General features: G+C 34.6%; 2 protein-coding genes across 2 annotated transcripts; one reads left to right on the forward strand and one right to left on the reverse strand.

Moving 5' to 3' along the window:
• Positions 1 to 5,421: 5,421 nt before the first annotated feature.
• LOC102586101 (uncharacterized) lies at positions 5,422 to 17,550 on the forward strand. Its single transcript, XM_006340837.2, has 19 exons — positions 5,422 to 5,919; positions 7,568 to 7,626; positions 7,829 to 7,955; positions 8,113 to 8,180; positions 8,641 to 8,710; positions 9,393 to 9,474; positions 10,072 to 10,136; positions 10,527 to 10,885; positions 10,935 to 11,544; positions 11,658 to 11,720; positions 11,800 to 11,846; positions 12,565 to 12,610; positions 12,719 to 12,798; positions 13,201 to 13,314; positions 14,717 to 14,798; positions 15,448 to 15,573; positions 15,978 to 16,058; positions 17,019 to 17,144; positions 17,360 to 17,550. The coding sequence occupies exons 1-19, from the start codon at positions 5,614 to 5,616 to the stop codon at positions 17,429 to 17,431; spliced, it is 2,583 nt and encodes an 860-aa protein (XP_006340899.1). The 5' UTR covers positions 5,422 to 5,613; the 3' UTR covers positions 17,432 to 17,550.
• Positions 17,551 to 17,609: 59 nt separating this feature from the next.
• On the reverse strand, positions 17,610 to 18,772 carry LOC102586432 (golgin subfamily A member 6-like protein 2). Its single transcript, XM_006340838.2, has 2 exons — positions 18,269 to 18,772; positions 17,610 to 18,170 (listed from the first exon to the last, which is right to left on the reverse strand). Exons 1-2 carry the CDS (start codon positions 18,708 to 18,710, stop codon positions 18,115 to 18,117), a joined length of 498 nt encoding a protein of 165 aa, XP_006340900.1. The 5' UTR covers positions 18,711 to 18,772; the 3' UTR covers positions 17,610 to 18,114.
• Between the last annotated feature and the right edge of the window lie 2,763 nt (positions 18,773 to 21,535).

Consider the following 21,535-nt stretch of genomic DNA (forward strand, 5'->3'; position numbering starts at 1 on the left):
GTAACTGCAGGTGGGTATAACAAATATAAATAAATAACATTATTAAAAAATAAAAATAAAAATCCAGAAAAAAAGCAAAAATAGATAACAGAAATTTAAATTTTTAATGCTGTAATTTTACAGAAAAGGAAAAAAAAGTTTTTTATTTCTTCTTCTTCGATCTCCTCAGATCCCCTATTTCTGAATCGAATTTAGGGCTTGTTTTTCGCCCCATTTTTTCCGAAAATTCAATTTTGGCCCGTTATGTACTCGGATTTTTAACCGTTTTACTCCGAAAATTGAGGATTAGGATTTGTTTTTTTTGTATACAAAAACAATTTTTGTATATGAAATGAAATGTAGATTGATTGATCTTTTTTTTATAGGAGAATTTTGGGGCTTATTTTTAGGGTTTTTAGATGAGGATTTAAGAGGAAAGATTTTATTTTTTGAGGATTTTGGATGGCATCAGCTCAGGTACTAAAAAAGCAAGAGCATTTGCAAGCTGGGAAAAAGAAGGTAATTGGGTTTTGTTTGAATTATGGAGAAAGGGTTTGTTTTGGTTTGGTTGAATATAGTTTGTTTACTTGAATGTTTGTTAAGTACTACTTCTATTTAACTCCTTGATAATGTTAAAGAACTGAATTCTGAAAAAAGGTTTTGTTTTGGTTTGGTGAATTTACTGTATTTACTTGAATTTTTGCTCATTAATAGTTCTATTTAACTGGTTTGGAATGTTAATGAGCTGAGTTCTACTGGGAATGTTAGTAGTTGAGTTAGTTGGCTACCTGAACTTTAGGGAGTGTGATTTCCACCTTGTAAAAGAGTTGAATTCTAGGTGGAATCGTAGTAGCTTAGTTGGTTGACTAGCTGAAATTTTGTGTGTTTGATTCCCCACCTTGTAATCCACTCCCCATTTTCCCTTAATGAAAAAAAAGGAGCTGAATTCTATTTTTGGAGAAGGTTTTAAATGAATGGCATTCTACTTGGAGTGAGAAATAATGAGTGATTGTAATTTGTAGAGTCTTTTGAATTGTTATAAGTACCTTTAGATAGTTATCATCTACTCGAAGTGATGGACGGACTCCCTTTATGTATTTTCAAGAATGTGAAGAAAAAAATTGAGGCGCACTGTCTATTTTATCCTTAATCATCCGTGAACAAGGATTACTACTTGAATTTTGATTTGTGAAATCGAACTTTAATCAAGATGTGAATGGCGTGGCCCCATCCTCACCCCATCAGTAAATTCTACTATTCTAGTGTTTTACTTGGAGGCAATTTCATGTATGAAGTTAAAACACACCAAGATTTAGGTTTGAGGTTGAAGATTGAGAAGGTTCTTTTTGTCAATATTTATTTTTCATGACCGGTGGTTGAGTAATTTCTAGAGTTCAACTTTTATAGACAGTTCTATTCAAGTGGGGCTGACAGCGAAAGATCACTGCCTAGATCTTCTTCCATAGGGGAAGTGCTTATATGTCTTAATACTTGAACGGATCTAGCATGAAATGAGCTTATAATGTCAATAAGATACTTCACCTTATAAAAAAAAGGAAAAAAACCACTAGGTGATGCTTTACAAAAGGCTTGGTTGTACACAGATTTGATTATTTCAGGCTTGTATTTACCCAAAAACTCTGAAACATATAATCAAGTAAAGCTGGTCAAGGACTGATTCAGAAGATAGCAAACCAGTGAGTCTGGTCTGAAGCATATCTTAGTTCTGATCAATCTGATCTTTTTAGGTAGAAGTGAACATTAGCGAAAATCAGTGTGTTGAGAATTGAGATAGCTGTTTTTATGCTTATCTCTAGCTGTATAGCTTACAATAACTAGCAACAGGTATTATTTCAGGGCATCTTCTATTGAAGCACTTGTTAACATTGGTAGAAGATAGCAAACCAGTGAGTCTGATTTGAAGCATATCTTAGTTCGGATTAATCTGATCTATTTAGGTAGAAGTGAACATTAGCCAAAATCAGTGTGTTGAGAATTGAGATAGCTGTTTTTATGCTTATCTCTAGCTGTATAGTTTACAATAATTAACAACAGGTATTATTTCAGGGCATCATCTATTGAAGCACTTGTTAACATAGGGTTTAAACTTGCAAAACATAGTCATTTGTCAGTGCAAAGATTTTAATATGTTGGGCTGACTGGTTTGTAGGTACTTCTTTTCTTCCTTATGTGCAACCAAAGGTGGTATCCTAGGCTGCCACATCAGTGCTGATATCTTTTGAAAGCACATTGATGCTGATTTCTTTTGAAAGATCGCACCTTAAAGGGCTCCAGAAGCCATCTTTCAAAATGTTAATTTGTTATTTACCTTGTCATTTTAAACAATTTTAATACTTGTATTAGCCGCACTGGCAATTCCCATCTTTAAGGAATCTGGGTTCATACCCTGGTAGCTGAAATACTCTTTCTTGAGCGGAGGGTCATTTGGAAACAACCTCTCTCCCTCCATGAGATAGGGATAAGGTCTGGGTACACTCTACCCTCTCCAGACCCCACTTGTGAGATTTCATGGGTATTTGTTGTTGTTGTTGTTGTATTACCTTTTTTTTTTTTGGAATATTGTGACATCAAGAACTCCTAAGAAATTAAGTAGGTATTGCCAACAAGTTGTGGCATCCTGCTAAAATTATGGTTATCATCACAAGATGTTACCAACCTCTAAATTAATCTTCTTGCATAGTGAAGTAGGTTGTAGGATACACCCTTTTTGCTTTTTGTCTTTTCTTTTGATTTCACTAAGTTGCAATTGCCTTGTCTTACTAAAGAATATCTGGTTTTGTACATTACACACATCTTTAGTTTACCCTCTTTCTGTATTTGGAAACTTTTTAATTTTGAACTTCCCATTCTGTGGTATGGATTGTAACTTTCCATAAATTTCCCATTTGTCACGCAACGACGGAACCTTGCTTTAACCGTGACAAAAAGATTTTTTAGCCATAGAAGTGCTATGTGATATTTAAGTTCACAAGTTCTAAGGATACTTTTGATAAGTTCTCTTTCTTTCTTAACCTAATTTCCCAGTCATACCAACATATAAAATGAACCCAGGGGAGTCTGTATCAATTTGTTAGTTTTCTTTACTCAAATTTCCCTCTTAAATGATCCATTCATGATTAAACCTTAGTGCTTGGTTCTGTCCTTTCTTTTATCTGGCTTCATTTTTACCATCTTATTGTCTGACGTTTGGTCTGGCAAGTGGTAACGGATTCTCTAACTGATTATAATTGGTTCACCTGTTTTAAATTTTGTCTGAGGCATACTTGTCTAGGTGTCTATAAAAGCCTGATGTAATTAGTCACGTTGCTTATCAAAAAATGTATTTGATCATCTGAACTCCAATTACAGATATTTCTAGGATTGTTTGGACAAGGTTTCTGGAATGTATGATGTACTTATTTTATTTATTGGAATTAGTTTAAATGAGTTGTGTCATATATACATGGCAAAGTCACTTTCTTTTTTTTTTCTATCAATTTTTGTAATCAGACGGCTGGATGAGTCGGTCGTTTGCAGTATTACTTTAATTTGATGTATGTGATTTGCTTTCTTGGTTGAATTCAATGAAACCAGGGTGAGCTTGAAGCCGTGAAAATGGAATATGCAAATGTACAATTGGAATGTAATGCTGCTGATGAGCGTGCCAAAGTGTTGGCTTCTGAAGTGATTGGCTTGGAAGAGAAGGTAATTAACTGCAGTATTCCTGTCTGTTGACCCAAATAATTTCATAGGAATGTCTATACCAAAATAATTGTCAGGCATGTAGTGAGTTTAATTTAATTTTAATACTACATGTAGTTGTCCTCTTTGTTACTGGTTTCACATTTAAATTTGAAAGTTGTTTAACTTGATTACCATATATCATAGACTGAATTAGTGTAATGTCATTTACATTTTAAAATTATAATTTAGTGATAAAATTTTAAAATTTAATGATAACTTTAATCACGTCAGGAAACACATGAAGAACAAAATAAAAATAGAAAAACTTAAAGTTACTGGAGAAATGTGTTTTCCGGCCAGATTTGGTTGTTGGTGGTTGTTCCGTTGTTGAACTTTAAAGCTTGCTGGTTTTAGAGTTGAATCTGGTTGGGGTTTCGGGTTGGTTTCGCTTGGAGTTCACCGGATTTCACCGGAGAAGACACAAAGCAGCAACGTTGTGAGCTTTGAACTACTGGAGCTCGTCGATTTGAGCAAAAAACACCTGAAAACAAAAGAAAATTGTGAAGGGGAAGAGGGGAAATGGACTGGCGTGGTGGATCTGTTGTTGTTGGCCTTTCTGCCGAAGCCAAAAGAGTTGAACTGTAAAGGGGCTTGGTGGTTTTGGGTCTGGTTGTGTTTTGCTGCTTCTTTGTGGTGGTTTTAGTTGAGGAGATGTAGCAATGAGTGAGGTCTTTGCTGGTTCTGTTTGGCAGTGGGCGATGGTGGCTTGCCGGAGAGGGTTTTGTGGACTTCAGGCGTGAAGAAGAAGGAAGATGGAGGGGTTTTTCTGGTGGCTGGTTGGGTTGGAGAAGAAGAGTGTGGTTTTTGCAACGAGAGTTGTTGGTCGGAAACGGAAAAGAAGGAGATGATGAGGAAGGAGGGTGGCGGCTAAGGGAGGAAAATGGGAGAGGAAAAAATTAGGGTTTTTGCCATTTAGGAAATTCTTACCCCTTCTAAAAAATAATTCACCACCTTGACTTAATGAATAAGCTATTGTTTATATAGAAAATTGAAATCTACCTATAGTACGATACCATTATCTTAAAACCATGGGCTGAAACCACTAGTTAAAGAAAATATCTGTGTATGAAATCTTATCTATATTTAAATAAATTTCTAGATTGTGCAAAATATTTAAATTAATATTAAAAAATATAACAAATAAAAATGAATATTAAAAAAATGTAATGAACGTAACTAATGAGATATAAAAAATGCAATTTAATAGAAATAACGATTTAATCAAAATGAACAAATAATTGAACGTAGTCAACTAGTTGTGACAAAAATAATGTAATTAAAATTAACTGATAAAAAATTCTAAAATTTTGACAAATAAAGATAAATATCAATAAGCTTACTTAGAATGTATTTTGACCTATTGAATAAATAAAACTTAAAAGCTATGAATTTTGAAAATGTTAGGCCAAAATTGGGTGTCAACAATGCCAATTCAAAAAAAATAATGTTTTTGTAGGAATTTTTGGAAAAAAATCAAGAAAATTGGATACACTCTCTCTGTCCGAGTTTATATGACTCACTTTTCTTTTTGTCAGTCCTTATAAACAAAATGACACATTTATATATTTAGTAACAATTTAATTTTAAAATATCAATTTTACCTTCAATGAAATAATTTATAGCCACACAAACATCTATCACTTATTTTATTTCACAAATTTCAATCTTTATTTTTGAATTTCATGTCAAATCAGATTAACTCATATGAAATGGGACGGAGAAAATAATAAGATATCGGGAAGAAACTGGATAGTTTCCCATAAAAGAAATAATTAAAAAATCCTCTCTTAGATTCTTTTGGTTGACATTGGACAGTTTTTTCTTTCCCAAATTCTCCTCAAATCCACCACTTAATTACCCCAACTGCCACTTCATCTTCACTCTCCTCCCATGGCTACTCTGCAAACTCATCTCCATTTTCCCATCTCTTCTTCACCAAGATTGTTCCATTTCAAAAACCCCAATTCAGTTTCTTTCTCAAAAAGGCTTTTTTTCTCCAGAAAGCTTAATGGGTTGTTTAGTTATGCTGAATTTGGTGCAAAAGATTCATTCTTTTGTTGTTGTCAAGCTAGTGGTGAAATTTTACCCCTTTCATCAGCTCAGAAGGAGAAGGAGACTAATGAAAGGCCTCCTTTTGATATCAATTTGGCTTTCATTCTTGCTGGTTTTGCTTTTGAAGCTTATACTAGTCCTCCAGTAAATTCTCAATCTTTATATGTTCATTTTTATGTTTTTCTCTGCTCAGTTGGTTGGTTATTAAACTTGTTGTTGAGGGGTTCAATTTCTACCCTGTAATACCCTACCTCATTTTTGAAAATTAAAACATTAAAAAAATAATATGAAAAATAGATTCTAATAGAGCATGTCTTTCGGAAATAGTCTCTCTACCTCCACGAGGTAGTGGTAAGGTTTGCATATAAGGGGAAAATGAAAGTGCGCTCGTGTGCACCAGCTGAAGAAAGGAGCTTTGGAAGCTTACCTTATTATTATATTAAAAGGGGAAATCTACCCTCCCCAGACTCCTCTTGTGGGATTTCACTGGGTATGTTGTTGTTGTTCATTGTATTCTAATAGAGCAAATGGTATTGAGGTGTAGTTGATTGGCTTAAAAAATCAATTTTTTTTTGTAAATAAGTGTTGATAGGTAGTTGTATTTCACTGGGTATGTTGTTGTTGTTCATTGTATTCTAATAGAGCAAATAGTATTGAGGTGTAGTCGATTGGCTTAAAAAATCAATTTTTTTTTGTAAATAAGTGTTGATAGGTATGTAGTTGTTCATTTTTCTATTTCTTTCTTTATTAATAAATTGAAAATGGACTTGAATAGAGTGTATGGATATCGGGGATTCTTGTAGTAGCTAACTCCAACTAGTTTGTAATTGAGGTGTAGTTGATTGATTGACTAAAGATTTCTCTTTTTTTGTAAATAAGAATGTTAATATGTATGTAGTCTTTTTTTTATTTTAAATAAATTGAAAATGGACTCGAATAGAGTGAATAGATATTGAGGATTCTTAAAGTGGACTCCAACTAGTTTGGGGTTGAGTTGGAGTTGATTGATCGACTGTTGATTCATTTTTTGTAAATAAGCATGATGATGTGTATTAGCTGTGGATTGGAGGAAGGAAATTGCTTGCCAAAGTATCTTGCATTGTGGGTTCTTTTCAGTTTGGTGCTGTAGAAGTCATAGAGGACATGCTCGTAAAGTATTATTTTGTGCTGCCTTTAAAGTTGTGATCTTTGAGTTTCAGTAATTCGTTTTCATTCGTATTATTGTTTTGGTATCTTATCACTCTGTTGCGATTCTAGTTTAGGAAATGAACATAAATGTGGTTTCCCTATAGTAGTCATACCCCACAAACTCATGATTCCCTATAGTAGTCATACCCCACAAACTCATGATAGTAAATGAAGGGAATATTTTCTTCATAAACATATAAGGTGATGATCACTTGCCTAACTGGATTTTCGTTGAACTAAATTTTGCTTAGAAGGAAATTAAGCTTGCAAATATTCTACAAATCTTGATCCCCCAAGGCCTAGCTCGAGTGGCAAAAGGTGGAGGATTTGTGGCTTAGGTCGCAGGTTCAAGCCCCACACCATGCAAAGCGAAGCCCGGTATTTAAGTGGAGAAGGGTAGAGGGGCGGGCCCATTATCCACCGAGTTTAGAAGGCTGTGATTGGTCCAAAGGGCGGGTCACAGACGGATTTCTCGGTTATCAAAAAAAAAAAAAAAAAAAAAATTCTACAAATCTTGAAATGTTTATGAAGCAAAAAGTAATTAAGCAGTTGAGTTATTTTCCAAGTCTGATCCAATTTGCTTTGTTTGATATTGCTTGATCAGGACAATGTCGGAAAGCTTGAGGTGGATGCAGCTAATTGCAAAACCATATTTCTTTCAGAGTATGTAGTTGTTTCTTTTAACTGAAACAGAAAACTTAAACTGTAGGAACTTGAGTTATAGGTCTGTTAAATTGGTCGGATCAAGTAAAGGGCACACGTATGTTCCACTAGTGACGGCTATGAAGAACGCTCATATCCGATTGTTTTTGTCTCATTTAGCTTAGTTTGTTTTGCCTTTTCTTTTAAATCAAAATCGCCTTAGACAATATGTCAGGTTACCCAAAACTAGATTCATGCATGTGCAACTGTCATTTGTGCGTGAAATTTATGACGGCCAGTTGTTCGTAAAGCTAAAGAAAGGTCTCAATTTACCTGCTATGGATCCTTGGGTAAGGTATCTGCCATTTAACATTAGCAAACGATCAAATTTCAATTGAAACGTGCCTTACTGTACTTTCCTTATTCAAATGATTGCTTCTAATGCATTTATTTAATTTGCTGACTCCTGTTTTGATTTAATTGCTTACTTTTCTAACCAAATTTCAGGGAACGAGTGATCCGTATGTGGTGTTACAGCTAGATAGTCAAGTTGTCAAAAGCAAGGTGAAATGGGGGTAGGTAGTTGGTCATGTGTTATACTGCAACCTTTTACTCTTTTCAGTTGGAACTTCTCTAGATCTTGTAGGTTTACTTAACAATGAATCAGGATCTTTGCATGTAGTCAACATATTCCTGTGCAAGTATTGCTTGCATAAGCCGAATGATAAAGTGACTAATAAGAGAGTCTAGAAGGTCTATTATGGTAGCTAAGTTCAGTCTTCTCTTCGGTTTGAGAAACATATCAAATTTTTAGCAAAAACTTATACTGGATTAAGTAGAATTCAATATCTTATTTGAAGTTCCATGCTTCTTAATCCTTTTAATTTGTCATCGAGAAGGCTAAAGGTCTACAATTGCTATTTTCTGTTGGAGAATAAAGCTATCCTTTTCTTTGTTCAAATTATGCACTATTTCAATCTTGAAACATCATCCAATAACGGAAAAATTGTTAATTTCATGAATTAATGTTTGCAGGACAAAAGAGCCAACATGGAAAGAGGAGTTTGCTTTAAATATTAAGCAGCCACCTCTGTATGATCTTCAGGTTGATAACTTGAGTTCATCCTTTCTCTCTAATGGTTTATTAATTAAAGGATAGCATTCCAGAAACTGTAACATTTTGCTTTTGAAATATGACTTCAATTTGCTGTAACTTAGCTCTTCCACATTAGAAAGTTAATACACGGTATGTGGTACGCTAAATCTCCTAATGATAAATGGGCAGCTCTAGTAAGATATGCAACTTGAAAAGCTTTAAGCTTTGTAAATATGCCAATCTTCAGTAAAGGATGCTTCCTATGAACACTGCTAAATTAACTGTCTTCTGAGTGACTGCTATACAATTATGGACGTGTAGGCGATCTTCCCATATCTAACAATGTCTTTCCTGCTGAATGCTAGTTTTGTATTTCTACTTCCTGCTGAGATCCATAGTATTAACCAAATTGGAACAAACAGAATCAGTCTTTTAAGGTTATTGGCCTCGGGCTAGAACTTAGGGACCCAGAACTGCACATCTTGGTTTATGTTGTCTAAGATATCCACAACAGTCTGCTTCTGTCTTTTTAGCTACAGTCTTTAAAATGAGGAACGACTTATTTTTTCGTTATTTTTGCCGTTATCTGCTCGTTAGAGGATTTTCGGATGCAGTATGCTGGCATGACAGGTTTTTAGGTGCTCTTATTTCTCAATTCCAGATCTGATGAATTATTCATTACTACTGTCAGCTTGCAGCTTGGGATGCAAATCTGGTGACTCCACATAAACGCATGGGAAATGCAGCAGTTAATTTGGAACACCTCTGTGATGGTACGAGCTCAAGAAATGGCTCTCATGATATTGTGCTTCAAATAATTGTCTAGTTATCACGTTGGCTAAAATATCATTCATGTAAAATAATGTTTGGCTTCCTTTCCAACTTATCCCATGAAAATGGGGGAAGAAGTTCTGAGTTCATCTTCAGTATGCATTTTGGTTGTGTTTTGATGACTATGTTGAAGGTGTCTCATTGCTCATAAAACAAATTGACAAGGGAAGAACACTTCTTAAAGGAACCAAATTAGTTTCAATAGTTCTACACTTCTGAATACTATCATAGCTGATATAAGAGCTGACATAAGGGTTGCCCCCAAGGCCTAGCTCAAGTGGCAAAAGGTGGAGGATTTGTGGCTTAGGTCGCAGGTTCAAGCCCCACACCATGCAAAGCGAAGCTTGGTATTTAAGTGGAGAAGGGTAGAGGGGCGGGCCCATTATCCACCGAGTTTAGAAGGCTGTGATTGGTCCAAAGGGCGGGTCACAGACGGATTTCTCGGTTATCAAAAAAAAAAAAGAGCTGACATAAGGGTTAGGCTGATGTACAGATTCCATTGATGTTTTAATTTGTGAAAATAACATGTGCTTTTCTAGGAGATTCTCATGAACTGCTGGTTGATTTGGATGGAATGGGCGGTGGTGGGAAGATAAAGATAGAGGTAAGTTGATTTGAATCTGGAATATTCAAGGTTCAAGATCACTAAGACCTTGTTTATGTGTAGGAAGCAATCAGGTGTTTGGTGGTTCATTTTCTTTTGGTTCTTCCTGACTGGATCACTGGAACTTCTATCTGAATATTGCTTTCTGGTTAAGAGTTAATTTGTTTTTCGAACTTGTTGAGACAAAGAAATAAAGTTTTTTCTATTTAATGGAATTTCCGACCTTCATTTTACAAGGATCCATCAGACCATCACATTATTTTGATGTGTCTCTATAGCTGAATAGTATGCTAATCTTAACTTCAGAAATATCCTTTTTAAATGATACTCAATTTGACCATTGTTTATCCAATTCGAGATTTCACTAATTGTCCTACTAACATGATACAGATTAAGTACAAGAGTTTTGAGAAAATTGAAGAAGAAAAGAAGTGGTGGAACATCCCAATCATTACAGAATTTCTAAAGAAAAATGGTTTTGAGTCTGCTTTGAAGACAATTCTGGGTTCCGAGACTGTTCAAGCTCGACAATTTGTACAGTTTGCGTTTGGACAGATGAAGCTACTTAATGATGCATATAATGATTCAAATAGCAGCAGCAGTCCTGTTGTGGAATCAGATGTATTACCAGAGTCGCAGAAATCGTCCAACTTGAATGACTCAAGCAAGCCCCCAGAATCAGAAATCTCAAATAATTTGAAAGACACCAAAGTTGATGGTAAAGTGGAGTTAAATAGTGATGGAAGGAAGTCACATAACCGATGAACATGATTCCCCTGGCACTAAGATTTTCGAGAGCTCTCAATCAGATAAACATTTCTGGAAGAATTTTGCTGATACTGTCAATCAAAATGTTGTTCAAAGACTTGGTCTCCCTGCTCCTGAGAAAATAAAGTGGGATAATCTTGACTGGTTAAATAAGATTGGGGTACAATCACGAAAAGATGCAGATGCAGGTTATGTTGAATCTGGTCTGGCAACTCCTGATAAACAGGAAAATGTTAATGGTAGTGCATCAACTGAACCACCTATTCTTAACAACATTCAGTCATCACTTCCAGATATCAAGAAGGTGACACAGGACTTATTGCGTCAAACTGATTCCATTTTGGGAGCATTGATGGTTCTAAATTCTCAATTCAACAAAGGAGCAGGCCTTTTCGGAAAAGGTGATGCTAAAGAAGATTCTTCAACTGGACTGGAAAATGACATTCTTGGATATCCCATGAATAAAGATGGAATAGTGTTGGATGAGAAGAAAGCTGAGGAGATGAAGTCTCTTTTCTCAACAGCAGAGACTGCCATGGAAGCTTGGGCACTGCTAGCTACTTCATTGGGACATCCGACTTTCATCAAATCTGAATTCGACATATTATGCTTCTTAGATAATGAGTCAACTGACACAGAGGCAAGTTCATATATTGCTGGCTATGGGTTCTTAGTTTCTTATCTATCTTAGATCTGATTCATTTGATCCAAGGAAAGCTATTCTGCTGATATTGGATTCTGTAAGACTTGCAGGTAGCGCTCTGGCATGATTCAGCAAGGAAACGGTTAGTTGTTGCTTTCAGGGGAACAGAACAAGTAGGTTCTGGTGTTAAACACATCTTTAAAACTTGTTGATTTAGCTTACTTGTGGATGACCGGTTGTTCTTTTATCTAGACAAAATGGAAGGATCTTGTGACGGACTTTATGCTAGTTCCTGCTGGGTAACATCACAAATCTGTACAAGCACAGGCTGGCTTTAGTTTTTTTTTCTCTCTCTACTTAGTTTTTCTGGTTTCTCTGTACTACTAAGTTGTTTTTCCTATCACAGTAAACAGATTCTTCCTCCGTTTCAATTTGTTTGTCTTACTTTCCTTTTTAATCTGTTTCGAAGAGAATGTCTCTTTCCTTTTCTGAAAACTCTTTCATTCTAACTTTCCACGACATGTTTAAGACCACAAGATTACAGGTCATTTTGGTACCTTCTACATATCTTAATTTAAGACCACAGTATTCAAAAGTCTTCTTTACTTTCTTAAACTCCGTGCCAAGTCAAAACCAGACAAACAAATCAAAATGGAGGGAGTAATTTTTCTCCTTCTCTAAGTTCTCTGAAAGTGTACTTTTATTGAAATACGACTGTTTACTATGCTGAAAGAAACATTTCCTTTTTCTTAGAGGAATAGGATTGGAAGAAAACCTTCCATCCTACATTATTAAGTGTAGACTGCAAATACCATCATATCTAAAGGTTTTCCTGAAAAAAGTTTGAACTTCAAACATAATTTGAAACAACAAGAAATAGCCAAATGCTTTGGTAATTTTGAATATGAATTGTATGTTCTTGCATCTTCATTATTCGAATGTTGGACAGAAACTTTAGATGGTTAAGCAACCACTGTCCATTTTATTTCGTATCCTGAGTTGTCTCCTACTCTGCAGGTTGAATCCTGAAAGGATAGGTGGGGACTTCAAGGAAGAAGTTCATGTGGCACTGAAGTTCTTACTTTTCTATCTCTAAGTGCCTGAATTATGAATGTATTCTATTTATATTTATAATCCTTCTCATTATCAGAACCAGAGGTTATTTTTGTAGGTTCACAGTGGTTTCCTAAGTGCATATGACTCAGTTAGGATTAGGCTCATCTCGCTTATCAAAAAAGCAATTGGCTACCAGTAAGTGGACTGTCAAACAAAACTGTACAACATTGTTCCTCCTTTCGAATGGCTCTTTCGTACGTTCAAGTAAAAGTCTTGGCAAACTGAAAGAGGGTCAGTCTCAAAGCAAATGAAATATTTCTTCAAGTCTTTACTAAGTGGACTCGTGTCATGAGCTTAGTGTTATACTCCAACTCTTAAAACTTGTAACACGCTTTTGCTTTACTGAGATGTCTAGACCTGCCTTAGTCTTTTTTCTTCTGTTTTTCCTTCTTTTCGTGTGGGTCTTGTTGCTGCTGCTGTACATCTTATTCTTTGCCTTCTTCGCGGTTTCTGCTTTCTTCTCTGTTTATGATGTACTTACTTCACCACTAAACATTGATGTCACATCGCTTATTACAATTTTAATGTATTTTCCAGGGATGATGATCTTGACACACCAAACAAATGGCATGTTTACGTGACTGGCCATAGTCTTGGTGGTGCATTGGCTACTCTTCTCGCTCTTGAACTATCATCAAGTCAACTAGCTAAGTAAGCTCCTCCTTTTCTCTGCTTATATCTGTAGCTTGTTTCCCATCCATTCTATATAATTTACCATTTACCAACATCTCGCCAATAGAGCATGCATGTGTGGTTTTCTGCTGTCTAATTAACATGTTTGTAGTTTTCTTTGAGAATTTGATGATACTGAGTTGACCACAGAGCCAGGAGGCTTTTTAGAGAAGTTCAAATGATACGTCACCCACTTTTCTTTCTCAGCCACACTATTTGTTCTATACTTCTATAGTGTTTTGTTATTACGTTGTTATGATATATTAATGCTTGACAGATCAATTATGGAGAATATTCAGCAGCCTTAGAAAGATCACTTGGGTGAAACCAAGAAACATAGCACAACTCCTAAATTGTTGGATCAATATTGGTAATACTACAATTAAGGAGGAGAGATGGAGGATTGTCCCAGCTTGTATATGGTGGACAGTGTGGAAAGAAAGGAATCAAAGATGTTTTGAGGGCAAGAAGAACAATGTGCAGAATTTCAAGATGAATTGTATAGCTCTTTATTATTTTTGGTGTAAACAGAAAGTCTTAGTACAGGCAGAAGAAACTTTTTTGATGTTTTAGACTATTTGTGACAAAAAGCACAGATGGAGTCGGTCTAGTTTGTAATACTTTTGGAAGAGGGGCTACTTTGATGTAGTATACCTGTGGATAAATAGAAGAAAAAGTTACCATTCTCAAAAAAAATATATCATTAATTCTTGGAGACTTGCATAGAATTCCTCAAAATTGGATCTTCTTTTAAGTTCCATATCACATTATTTCATTGTTCTTACTGCTTTTAGTTCCATGTTCCCTTTTTCCAACTGCTTTGAAATGCCTGCCCTGAGCAGAGGGTCTATGGGAAACAACCTCTATCTCTACGAGGTAGGGAAAGGTTTGCGTACGCTCTACCCTCCTTAGACCCCACCTGTGGAATGGGTATGTATTTTTAAGAGAAAAAGTTGTATAATTGTTGGTAGAACCATATCACAAATGTACTTTTGAAGCTAGTCACGTAAATAAACCTAACAATATTTGACTGCGTGACATTTTGTACCCAAAACTAATGTGCTACCAAGCTGCAGAACATCCCTTCAATTGTTCCATGTCGCCACTTTGAAATCTTTTCTTGATGGTTTCATCTTTTTAACCAAATTGGACTTGTAGGACCCTAAGTAAATTGTGATTGCTAAGCTGCTTGCTCCATAATAATAGAACATCTTGCAAATTAAGGAGTTCGCGCAAAAAGAACAAGTCTGCAACTGTTAAATCCAAATTGTCGGGCTGCCCTTGTTCTTGAAGTACTTGTGGAGAATAACCAATGCCTCTAGTTCTAATCATGCTAACACTACATATGTGACCGTCTTATCTTTCTTGTTGGTTGTGTTAGGCGTGGAGCTATACGTGTGATCATGTACAACTTTGGATCGCCAAGAGTTGGAAACAAAAAGTTTTCTGAAGTTTATAATGAGGTATTGTTTACTCTCTGCAGAAGTGAAGTGCTTATGTTGAGACTAACTATATTCTATATTGCCATTGTGGTCTCGCCATTCGTTTATGACAATCTTTTGCAGTTATAAATTAAAGCGGTCTTTACTTCTGAAACAAGTTAATGAAGGAAAAACAAAAAACAAGAACCAAGAAAAGAAAGGAAAAATTGACACACTAATAAATATACACAAGCTGGTTCACATACTCAACCTTGCGCCCTTGCCTAATTATCCCTCCTCAGTAACAATGGATGAAAATGATTTTTGATGTTCTCTCTCGACTCTCGGTCTCTCTTATGGAGGTGGCTTGTAATATTTGAAGTGTGAAACTCTTGGGGTTTCAGAACATGCTATTGAATAAGCATTGGTGCGTTGTCCAACATGTCAGACCAACTTTTAGCAAGTTTGAGCCATAATCAGATGCCTTGTCACATTGTTTGCCGATAGTTCATGAGAATATCTTGCCTGTTCTTCTAATGTAACATGGTGAACTGCTGTAACACATTGTTGTAGCTCTTTAAGAAAAGTGACCTTACAAAATCACTTTCGCCTGCTTTGGAATCGTACTGATAGTTTAATTTTGTTAAATATTGAGCGACTCTATATAACTTAGTTGCTTCTTATATTTTAGAAAGTTAAAGACAGCTGGAGGGTTGTAAATCACAGAGATATAATACCAACAGTTCCTCGCTTGATGGGCTACTGCCATGTTGCTCAACCCGTTTATTTGGCAGCTGGAGATCCGAAAAACACAATGGTGAGTAGATTTCATTTTCAAACTTTTTACCCTATACAATGTTGGATTGGCAGAATTTTGGCACTGGTAAGGAAGTTTTGTTTTCCTGTTAGAGCTTAAAGTGGAAAAATGTGTCGGATGGTTAGCTTAATTTGATGGAAATTGCAGAAGGTTCAAAACAATTGGCCTTTGTTATATGTTCTATAGAATTATTTACTCAATTGCTTGAAATAACTTTTTGAGATTTTCTTCTTTGTTAAGGTAGAAAGTATCGAGAAGGTTTATGTCATTTTTTACTTATTGTGTATGGGAACCTACTATCCCTCCCTGGAAAAAGTCAGAAAGAAAGTATGATCATATTTGACATCATTCCTTTTATCCTTGAAAGGAGCTTGTTACTTATGTCTCGGGACATTACATTTCAGGATAATATGGAACTCTTGGAAGATGGTTACCAAGGTGATGTTATCGGAGAGGCCACCCCTGATGTTATTGTCAGTGAATTTGTATGTTTCTCCACCTTTGTTCTCCCGTGTCTTTATTTCCTTCTTTTTTCGTTTTGTGCTCCATTTCATCCATTAATGATATGTTCTATTAAGATCTTGAACTGTATTGCTACTTACCATACATTTGATCACTTGAGACTTCTGTTTATTCATTTCGTTCAATACTTAGCCTAATGGAGGGTGTCCTTGAGCATAATGTCACAGACTTAGGGTTTTTGCTAAAGCTCCGTGTGACGCTTGACAACTTACTCACTACTCTTTCAATGCAAGCTCAAGCAAACCTTTAAGATTAAGATCGCTCTCTTTCAATGCAAGCTCAAGCAAGCCTTTAAGATTAAGATCGCTTAGAGAATGAAAGGAAAGACTTAGAAAGAACAAAAGAGCTTTGGAAGAAGGTTTTTTGTATTGCTTTGGAAAATTGCTTACAACTTGAGTGATGCCTTGCAAATGAATGGCACCTCTATTTATACTACCATCTAAGGACTAAAGTGTAAATTAAAATTACTTTACAAGTCCCTAAGATATTTACACATTGGTCCCTTTCTAGAGAATTCTACATTATCTAGGACCTTCCGTAACCTTCTTGAGAAATCTAAAGAATTCTAGAGTTCTCCGCAAGCTTCTCCTCAACTCTAGAATCTTCCGCCCCTATCCGGATGCGGAATTTGACTGGCAAAGTGGCGGGATGTCACAATAAGCTTATCAATTCACTCCATTAGATTAAGTTTAGAGTCAGCATGAAGATATGTTGCTCGGAGCCTTGTGTCAGATCTTTCAAAAGCTATGCATTTTTGGAGGATCCGACACAGGTTTGGCAACATTTTTGGGAGATCTGAGCAACAATTGGAGGAGGGGAGCTTATTCGGAGTTATTTTTGCTATATGGAAATTATTTCTTTTTTATTTAAAGGTAAACAACTCTTGAGAAGCTCGCGATTACTTATCGTAACGTTTTGTGCAGATGAAAGGTGAAAAAGAACTTATTGAGAAAATACTGAACACAGAGATTAACATATTTCTAGCAATCAGAGATGGCAGTGAACTTATGCAGCACATGGAAGACTTCTATTACATCACTCTATTAGAGGTACTTGCATTTCCCATTTACACCTTACCATTCTGAACTATGTTGCTCGAACTCTTCAAAATGTCGACAGGTGCAAGTCAAGTCAGATCCTCCAAAAGTAGTGGACTTTTGAGGATCCGACATGTGTGTTGCAACATTTTTGAAGAGTCCGAGTTACATACATATCCAACATGATATGTACTTACTTTTTTTATGCTTTCTAATTCTTTTTCCAGAATGTGAGATCAAACTATAGAACTGTTCCAAGGCCACTACTGACAGAAGAGAAGAACATATCAATTGGCTAAAATGGAAATTATCAAAATTCACCAATGTTGATATTTCAATTTCCAAAGGTTGTAAATAACAATAACACCAAAAAATTGGCTACATTTATTGTATATATGTATGATTTTTATTTATGCAATTGTACATTGTTTGGTTATTTTTGTTAATTGTTACAAAATTTAAAAAATGATAGAACAATGAAAACAAGAGGACTAAAAATAATTGCCTTGAACTAAAAATAGAAAAAAAAATTACACTTCACAAACAACAAAGAAATGACATGAAAGAAACATACAATCTAGAGGACTACCACTAATTCTATATTCTACTAACCAATAGTATCATTACTACCTAGATCTTTGACTAATAGATAAAATAGTTCTTCCCTTAATCAGAGGTCTCGAGATTCAAACTATGAGTATAGTGAATATCTCGACAAGGAGTTCTAATTTCACTTTATGCTGAATCACGCTCCAATACAGATAATGAACATTGGGCGGAAAAAAAAACTAGTACTACATTTTACATATGCAAGCTTTTTGAAAGATTCTTAGAAAAGTTTGTTGCTTTCATATTATAGCTCATGATTTTCAAACTTTGCCTTAAAATGTCAACTTCCCTTTCTCTCTTGAGTTCTTGTTGTTCCTTTGAAGCTATTTCCTCTTTTAGAAGTGCAATATTTTCCTCTTTTTCTTTCAACTCTCTATGCATCTCCTCTAATAATTCCATTTGTTCCTGTTTTCCAACATAGTCCTCTTCCTAGTCAAGCAAATCAAACACATTAGAAGGACAAAAAAACTGACTTTCTGACATAACAACTGTTCATTGAGTGACTAGCTGATGAAATTTAAACGTACCTTGATTTGTCCTATGAATAAGTTCATCAAGCTCAATCTTGATAGCAAAATAAAGTTGTTTCCATTTCTCAATTGCTTCATCTCTTCTAGCTTCTTCATTCCTAATTTGCTCTAACAAATAACTTGTTGCTAATTGATGCCACTCTTTATCTTCTTTAACACTCAAATTCTCTATTCCTTTACACTTCTCTTCTTCTTCTTCTTTTTCTTCCAATTTTTTCTTCAACTTCTTCACTTCCTCTTTTAGCTTCTTCTTTTCCTTCTTCCATTCTCCTTCTTTCAATGCAAATATGATCATCTCTTGTGCATTAACTTGACTCTCATGTTCCCTCATACACATTATTTCATTCACCTCACCTTGAAGAAACCTTACGTTGTACTTCAACACTTCAACCACTTTGTCTTTTGGTTGGCTTTTGTCCTTGGTTTGAAAACTTCCCATTTCTTATAATCCCTAAAGTCTCCTATACTTTTAGTAGTACACTAGTTCTATGTGTATATATAGATAGTGTGTGTGGGGGGGTGGGGGTGGGATAAGTACACATCTTAGGTAAGGAAACTTCTTTTTTCAAAATTAGGTGGAGTCTTCTAAAATTTGAAGATCTAAAGCCTAATAGTTGAGAGTAAGGTTAGAACATGATGCAAACAAAAGTCTGATATTTAAGTGGAGAAGTATGGATGAACGGAGTCACTATCGAACTTTGAACCATGCGCGACCGACTCTAGGGGATTTCTAAATCATCAAAAAAAATAATACAAACAACAAAAAACTTGGTACAATACATTAACAAAATGCATTAAAGGGTGTCTTAGATCAATAAGAATGGAGTATGGGACAACATGATTTTTTTTAAAAAAAAAGAGGCTCCAACCATGCAATGTGAAATGATGGCACTAAATGATGCAAAGAAAGTTTTGTACTTATTTTTGTTTTGTGGCTCTTGCATCAATTGATCAATTATTAATACACACTGTGAAAGATGCCTTATGTGAAAAAGAAAGAATTGGATAAGTCACATTTCAAGATATTGACATGAATGAATGACAGTGTGTCTATTGGGGAATAAATTCACATATTCCAAAAATCACATGTACATCATTTTGGAGCCTCTGATCAAGGTGGGGGATGGGGCTTCATTTAAAATTTAAATGGAATTTAAGTTATATACACTGTCGTGATAATCATTTATAGCAGGTTGTTCTTTTATTTTTCAAATCACAGTATCATGTGTGGTTATAGGTTTAAAACTTATATATCATTTATCGACGGTGCATAGAAATTATACGTTTCGAAATTTATCTAATAAAATGTAGGTTTTAAAAAATGTTGTTTGTGTGTGTGGTGGTTTGGGGGGGGGGGTAGCATGGGGGAAATGTTATTGTATTATACATCAATTTTTTGTACATATTTTGCCAGCTATTAAGGGGCCTACAATCTTTGCTGAAAACATGGGATACATTATTGACAAAGAATCTTTGTTTGAATATTATGATTTTGTATTCACCTGAAACTTTGACCACCAGAGGGAGCATGGGTTTAACTAGTTTAGTATTTTTGACACGAAATATAAACAATAAAGTCCCGAGCAAAGGTAGATGACGATTATTGCACGGTAATATTTAGCAAGTTATTGAAAATTGATATGAACTTCTTATAAAATAGAATAGTAATAATAAGAATTGACCAACAGATCGTGTGCCGATGAGAATTCGTTCCATTGATTCAAACATAATTCCTTGTGTTTCCACTTTAGTTGGGATGTATACTTTTGCTATCTTAGAAATGTGTTTATATTACCACTAAATTATCATAGCGTTTACTTTTTTTTTTCTTCAAAATAATAGTTGATATATGATCAAATAATAATTAAAGTATTGGAGGTACTATTGGTCTTGGAATATTTTACTTACTAAACAGACAATTCTTCAACATTTAGGTATTTCTAGGTAGAGAAAATGTAATTTATGTACCAAAAACAAAAGACTTTTGATAATCAAGTCACCAAATCTTGTTCTAGTTGTTTAAATGAGAAAAAAAAAAGAGAAAAAAATAATCGTTTAGTTTAGTTGAAATGTGAAAAAGATAAACCTAAATTCGAAAAGTCTAAGTAAGAAATATTCCGAAGCATGATAGCCAGAAGTCCATATATATGTTAAAAACATCTTTAAAATTTTAATTCACGAAATTAAATATTGACTTCACTTTTGAGAATACATTATCATAGAGTCGGGATATGATCAAATATTAACAACTTTATAAAGATTATTTAGAACTCCAAAAGTGAAGTCAATATTTTAATTTCGTGAATAAAAACGAGCTTTTGTTGTGCAATTTTCCTCGTAAAATTTCTAGCTCCGCCACTGCCTTTTTTGTTTGGGGTTCACATGTTAATATACATATATTTATTTAATTTTGTAATACAAATATAGGAGTCTACGAAAAAAGCTAGTGGATTCGTCCGAACCCATGAACCCCACCTAGCTCCGCCTCTGATCGGAATATGATCAAATATTAACAATTTTATAAAGATCAAGTCATTAAGGTTTGTGGCTAAGATCCAAAATAGGTGTCCTTTATCAAGATAATGAAATTATATAATATATAATGTTAGAGTAATTTACGTTATACGTAAAAAATAATTCTAGTATATTATTTGCATCTATATTCTTTTTTACAAAGAAAATAAAGTCTCCAACTTACTTGAAACGTGGCTCCAAAAAAATAAAAATAAAAATTAACATCCATTTCTTTGACTTTGTTAGAATACTCTTTTTTCTTCCTTTTTTACATATAAACGAATACTAATATTGCTATTTATGAAAGTTTTGTCTTCTTTTTTTTTCCTTTCTAGTATGGGAAATTCATCAACTTTTGTGTTTTTTTAATTAACAAAAATCTAAATTGTTTATTTAAGATGCCAAGTTATATTTGCTTTACAATTGGTTAATTGTTTCCCCCTTTTATTATAAGTATATAAAAATTTCAATTAGACACTTTTAATTTAAATTTCAATATTCTTTTTACATGTGTTTTTATTTATCTACTAGTAATTTAAGTTAATCATATAAAAGATTTCATCTCTTTAGTCACACACATCAACCTTAAGTAGAAAATGTTCGGAATTTTATGACTTATCAAGGCGAATTCAATATAATTAAATAACACAATATAATTACATGAGAGAAGTATAAAAAACAACCTTCTACTTGACTAACTTAACTCAGATACACCCCCGATACACTCCCAATACATGAAATAGCAAGTGG

This window comes from Solanum tuberosum, unplaced genomic scaffold (genome assembly GCF_000226075.1).
Source record: "Solanum tuberosum cultivar DM 1-3 516 R44 unplaced genomic scaffold, SolTub_3.0 scf00020, whole genome shotgun sequence".
Lineage (NCBI taxonomy): Eukaryota > Viridiplantae > Streptophyta > Magnoliopsida > Solanales > Solanaceae > Solanum > Solanum tuberosum.

Excerpts from the sequence above, each read along its gene's own strand:
- LOC102586101 (XM_006340837.2), top strand. The coding sequence starts at position 5,614 with ATGGCTACTCTGCAAACTCATCTCCATTTTCCCATCTCTTCTTCACCA. Across the intron at positions 11,721-11,799 it reads CTTTCAGGGGAACAGAACAA|ACAAAATGGAAGGATCTTGT; the intron begins GTAGGTTCTGGT and ends TCTTTTATCTAG. Across the intron at positions 12,611-12,718 it reads ACTTCAAGGAAGAAGTTCAT|GTTCACAGTGGTTTCCTAAG; the intron begins GTGGCACTGAAG and ends TTATTTTTGTAG.
- LOC102586432 (XM_006340838.2), bottom strand. The coding sequence starts at position 18,710 with ATGGGAAGTTTTCAAACCAAGGACAAAAGCCAACCAAAAGACAAAGTG. Across the intron at positions 18,171-18,268 it reads TATTCATAGGACAAATCAAG|GAAGAGGACTATGTTGGAAA; the intron begins GTACGTTTAAAT and ends TTGCTTGACTAG.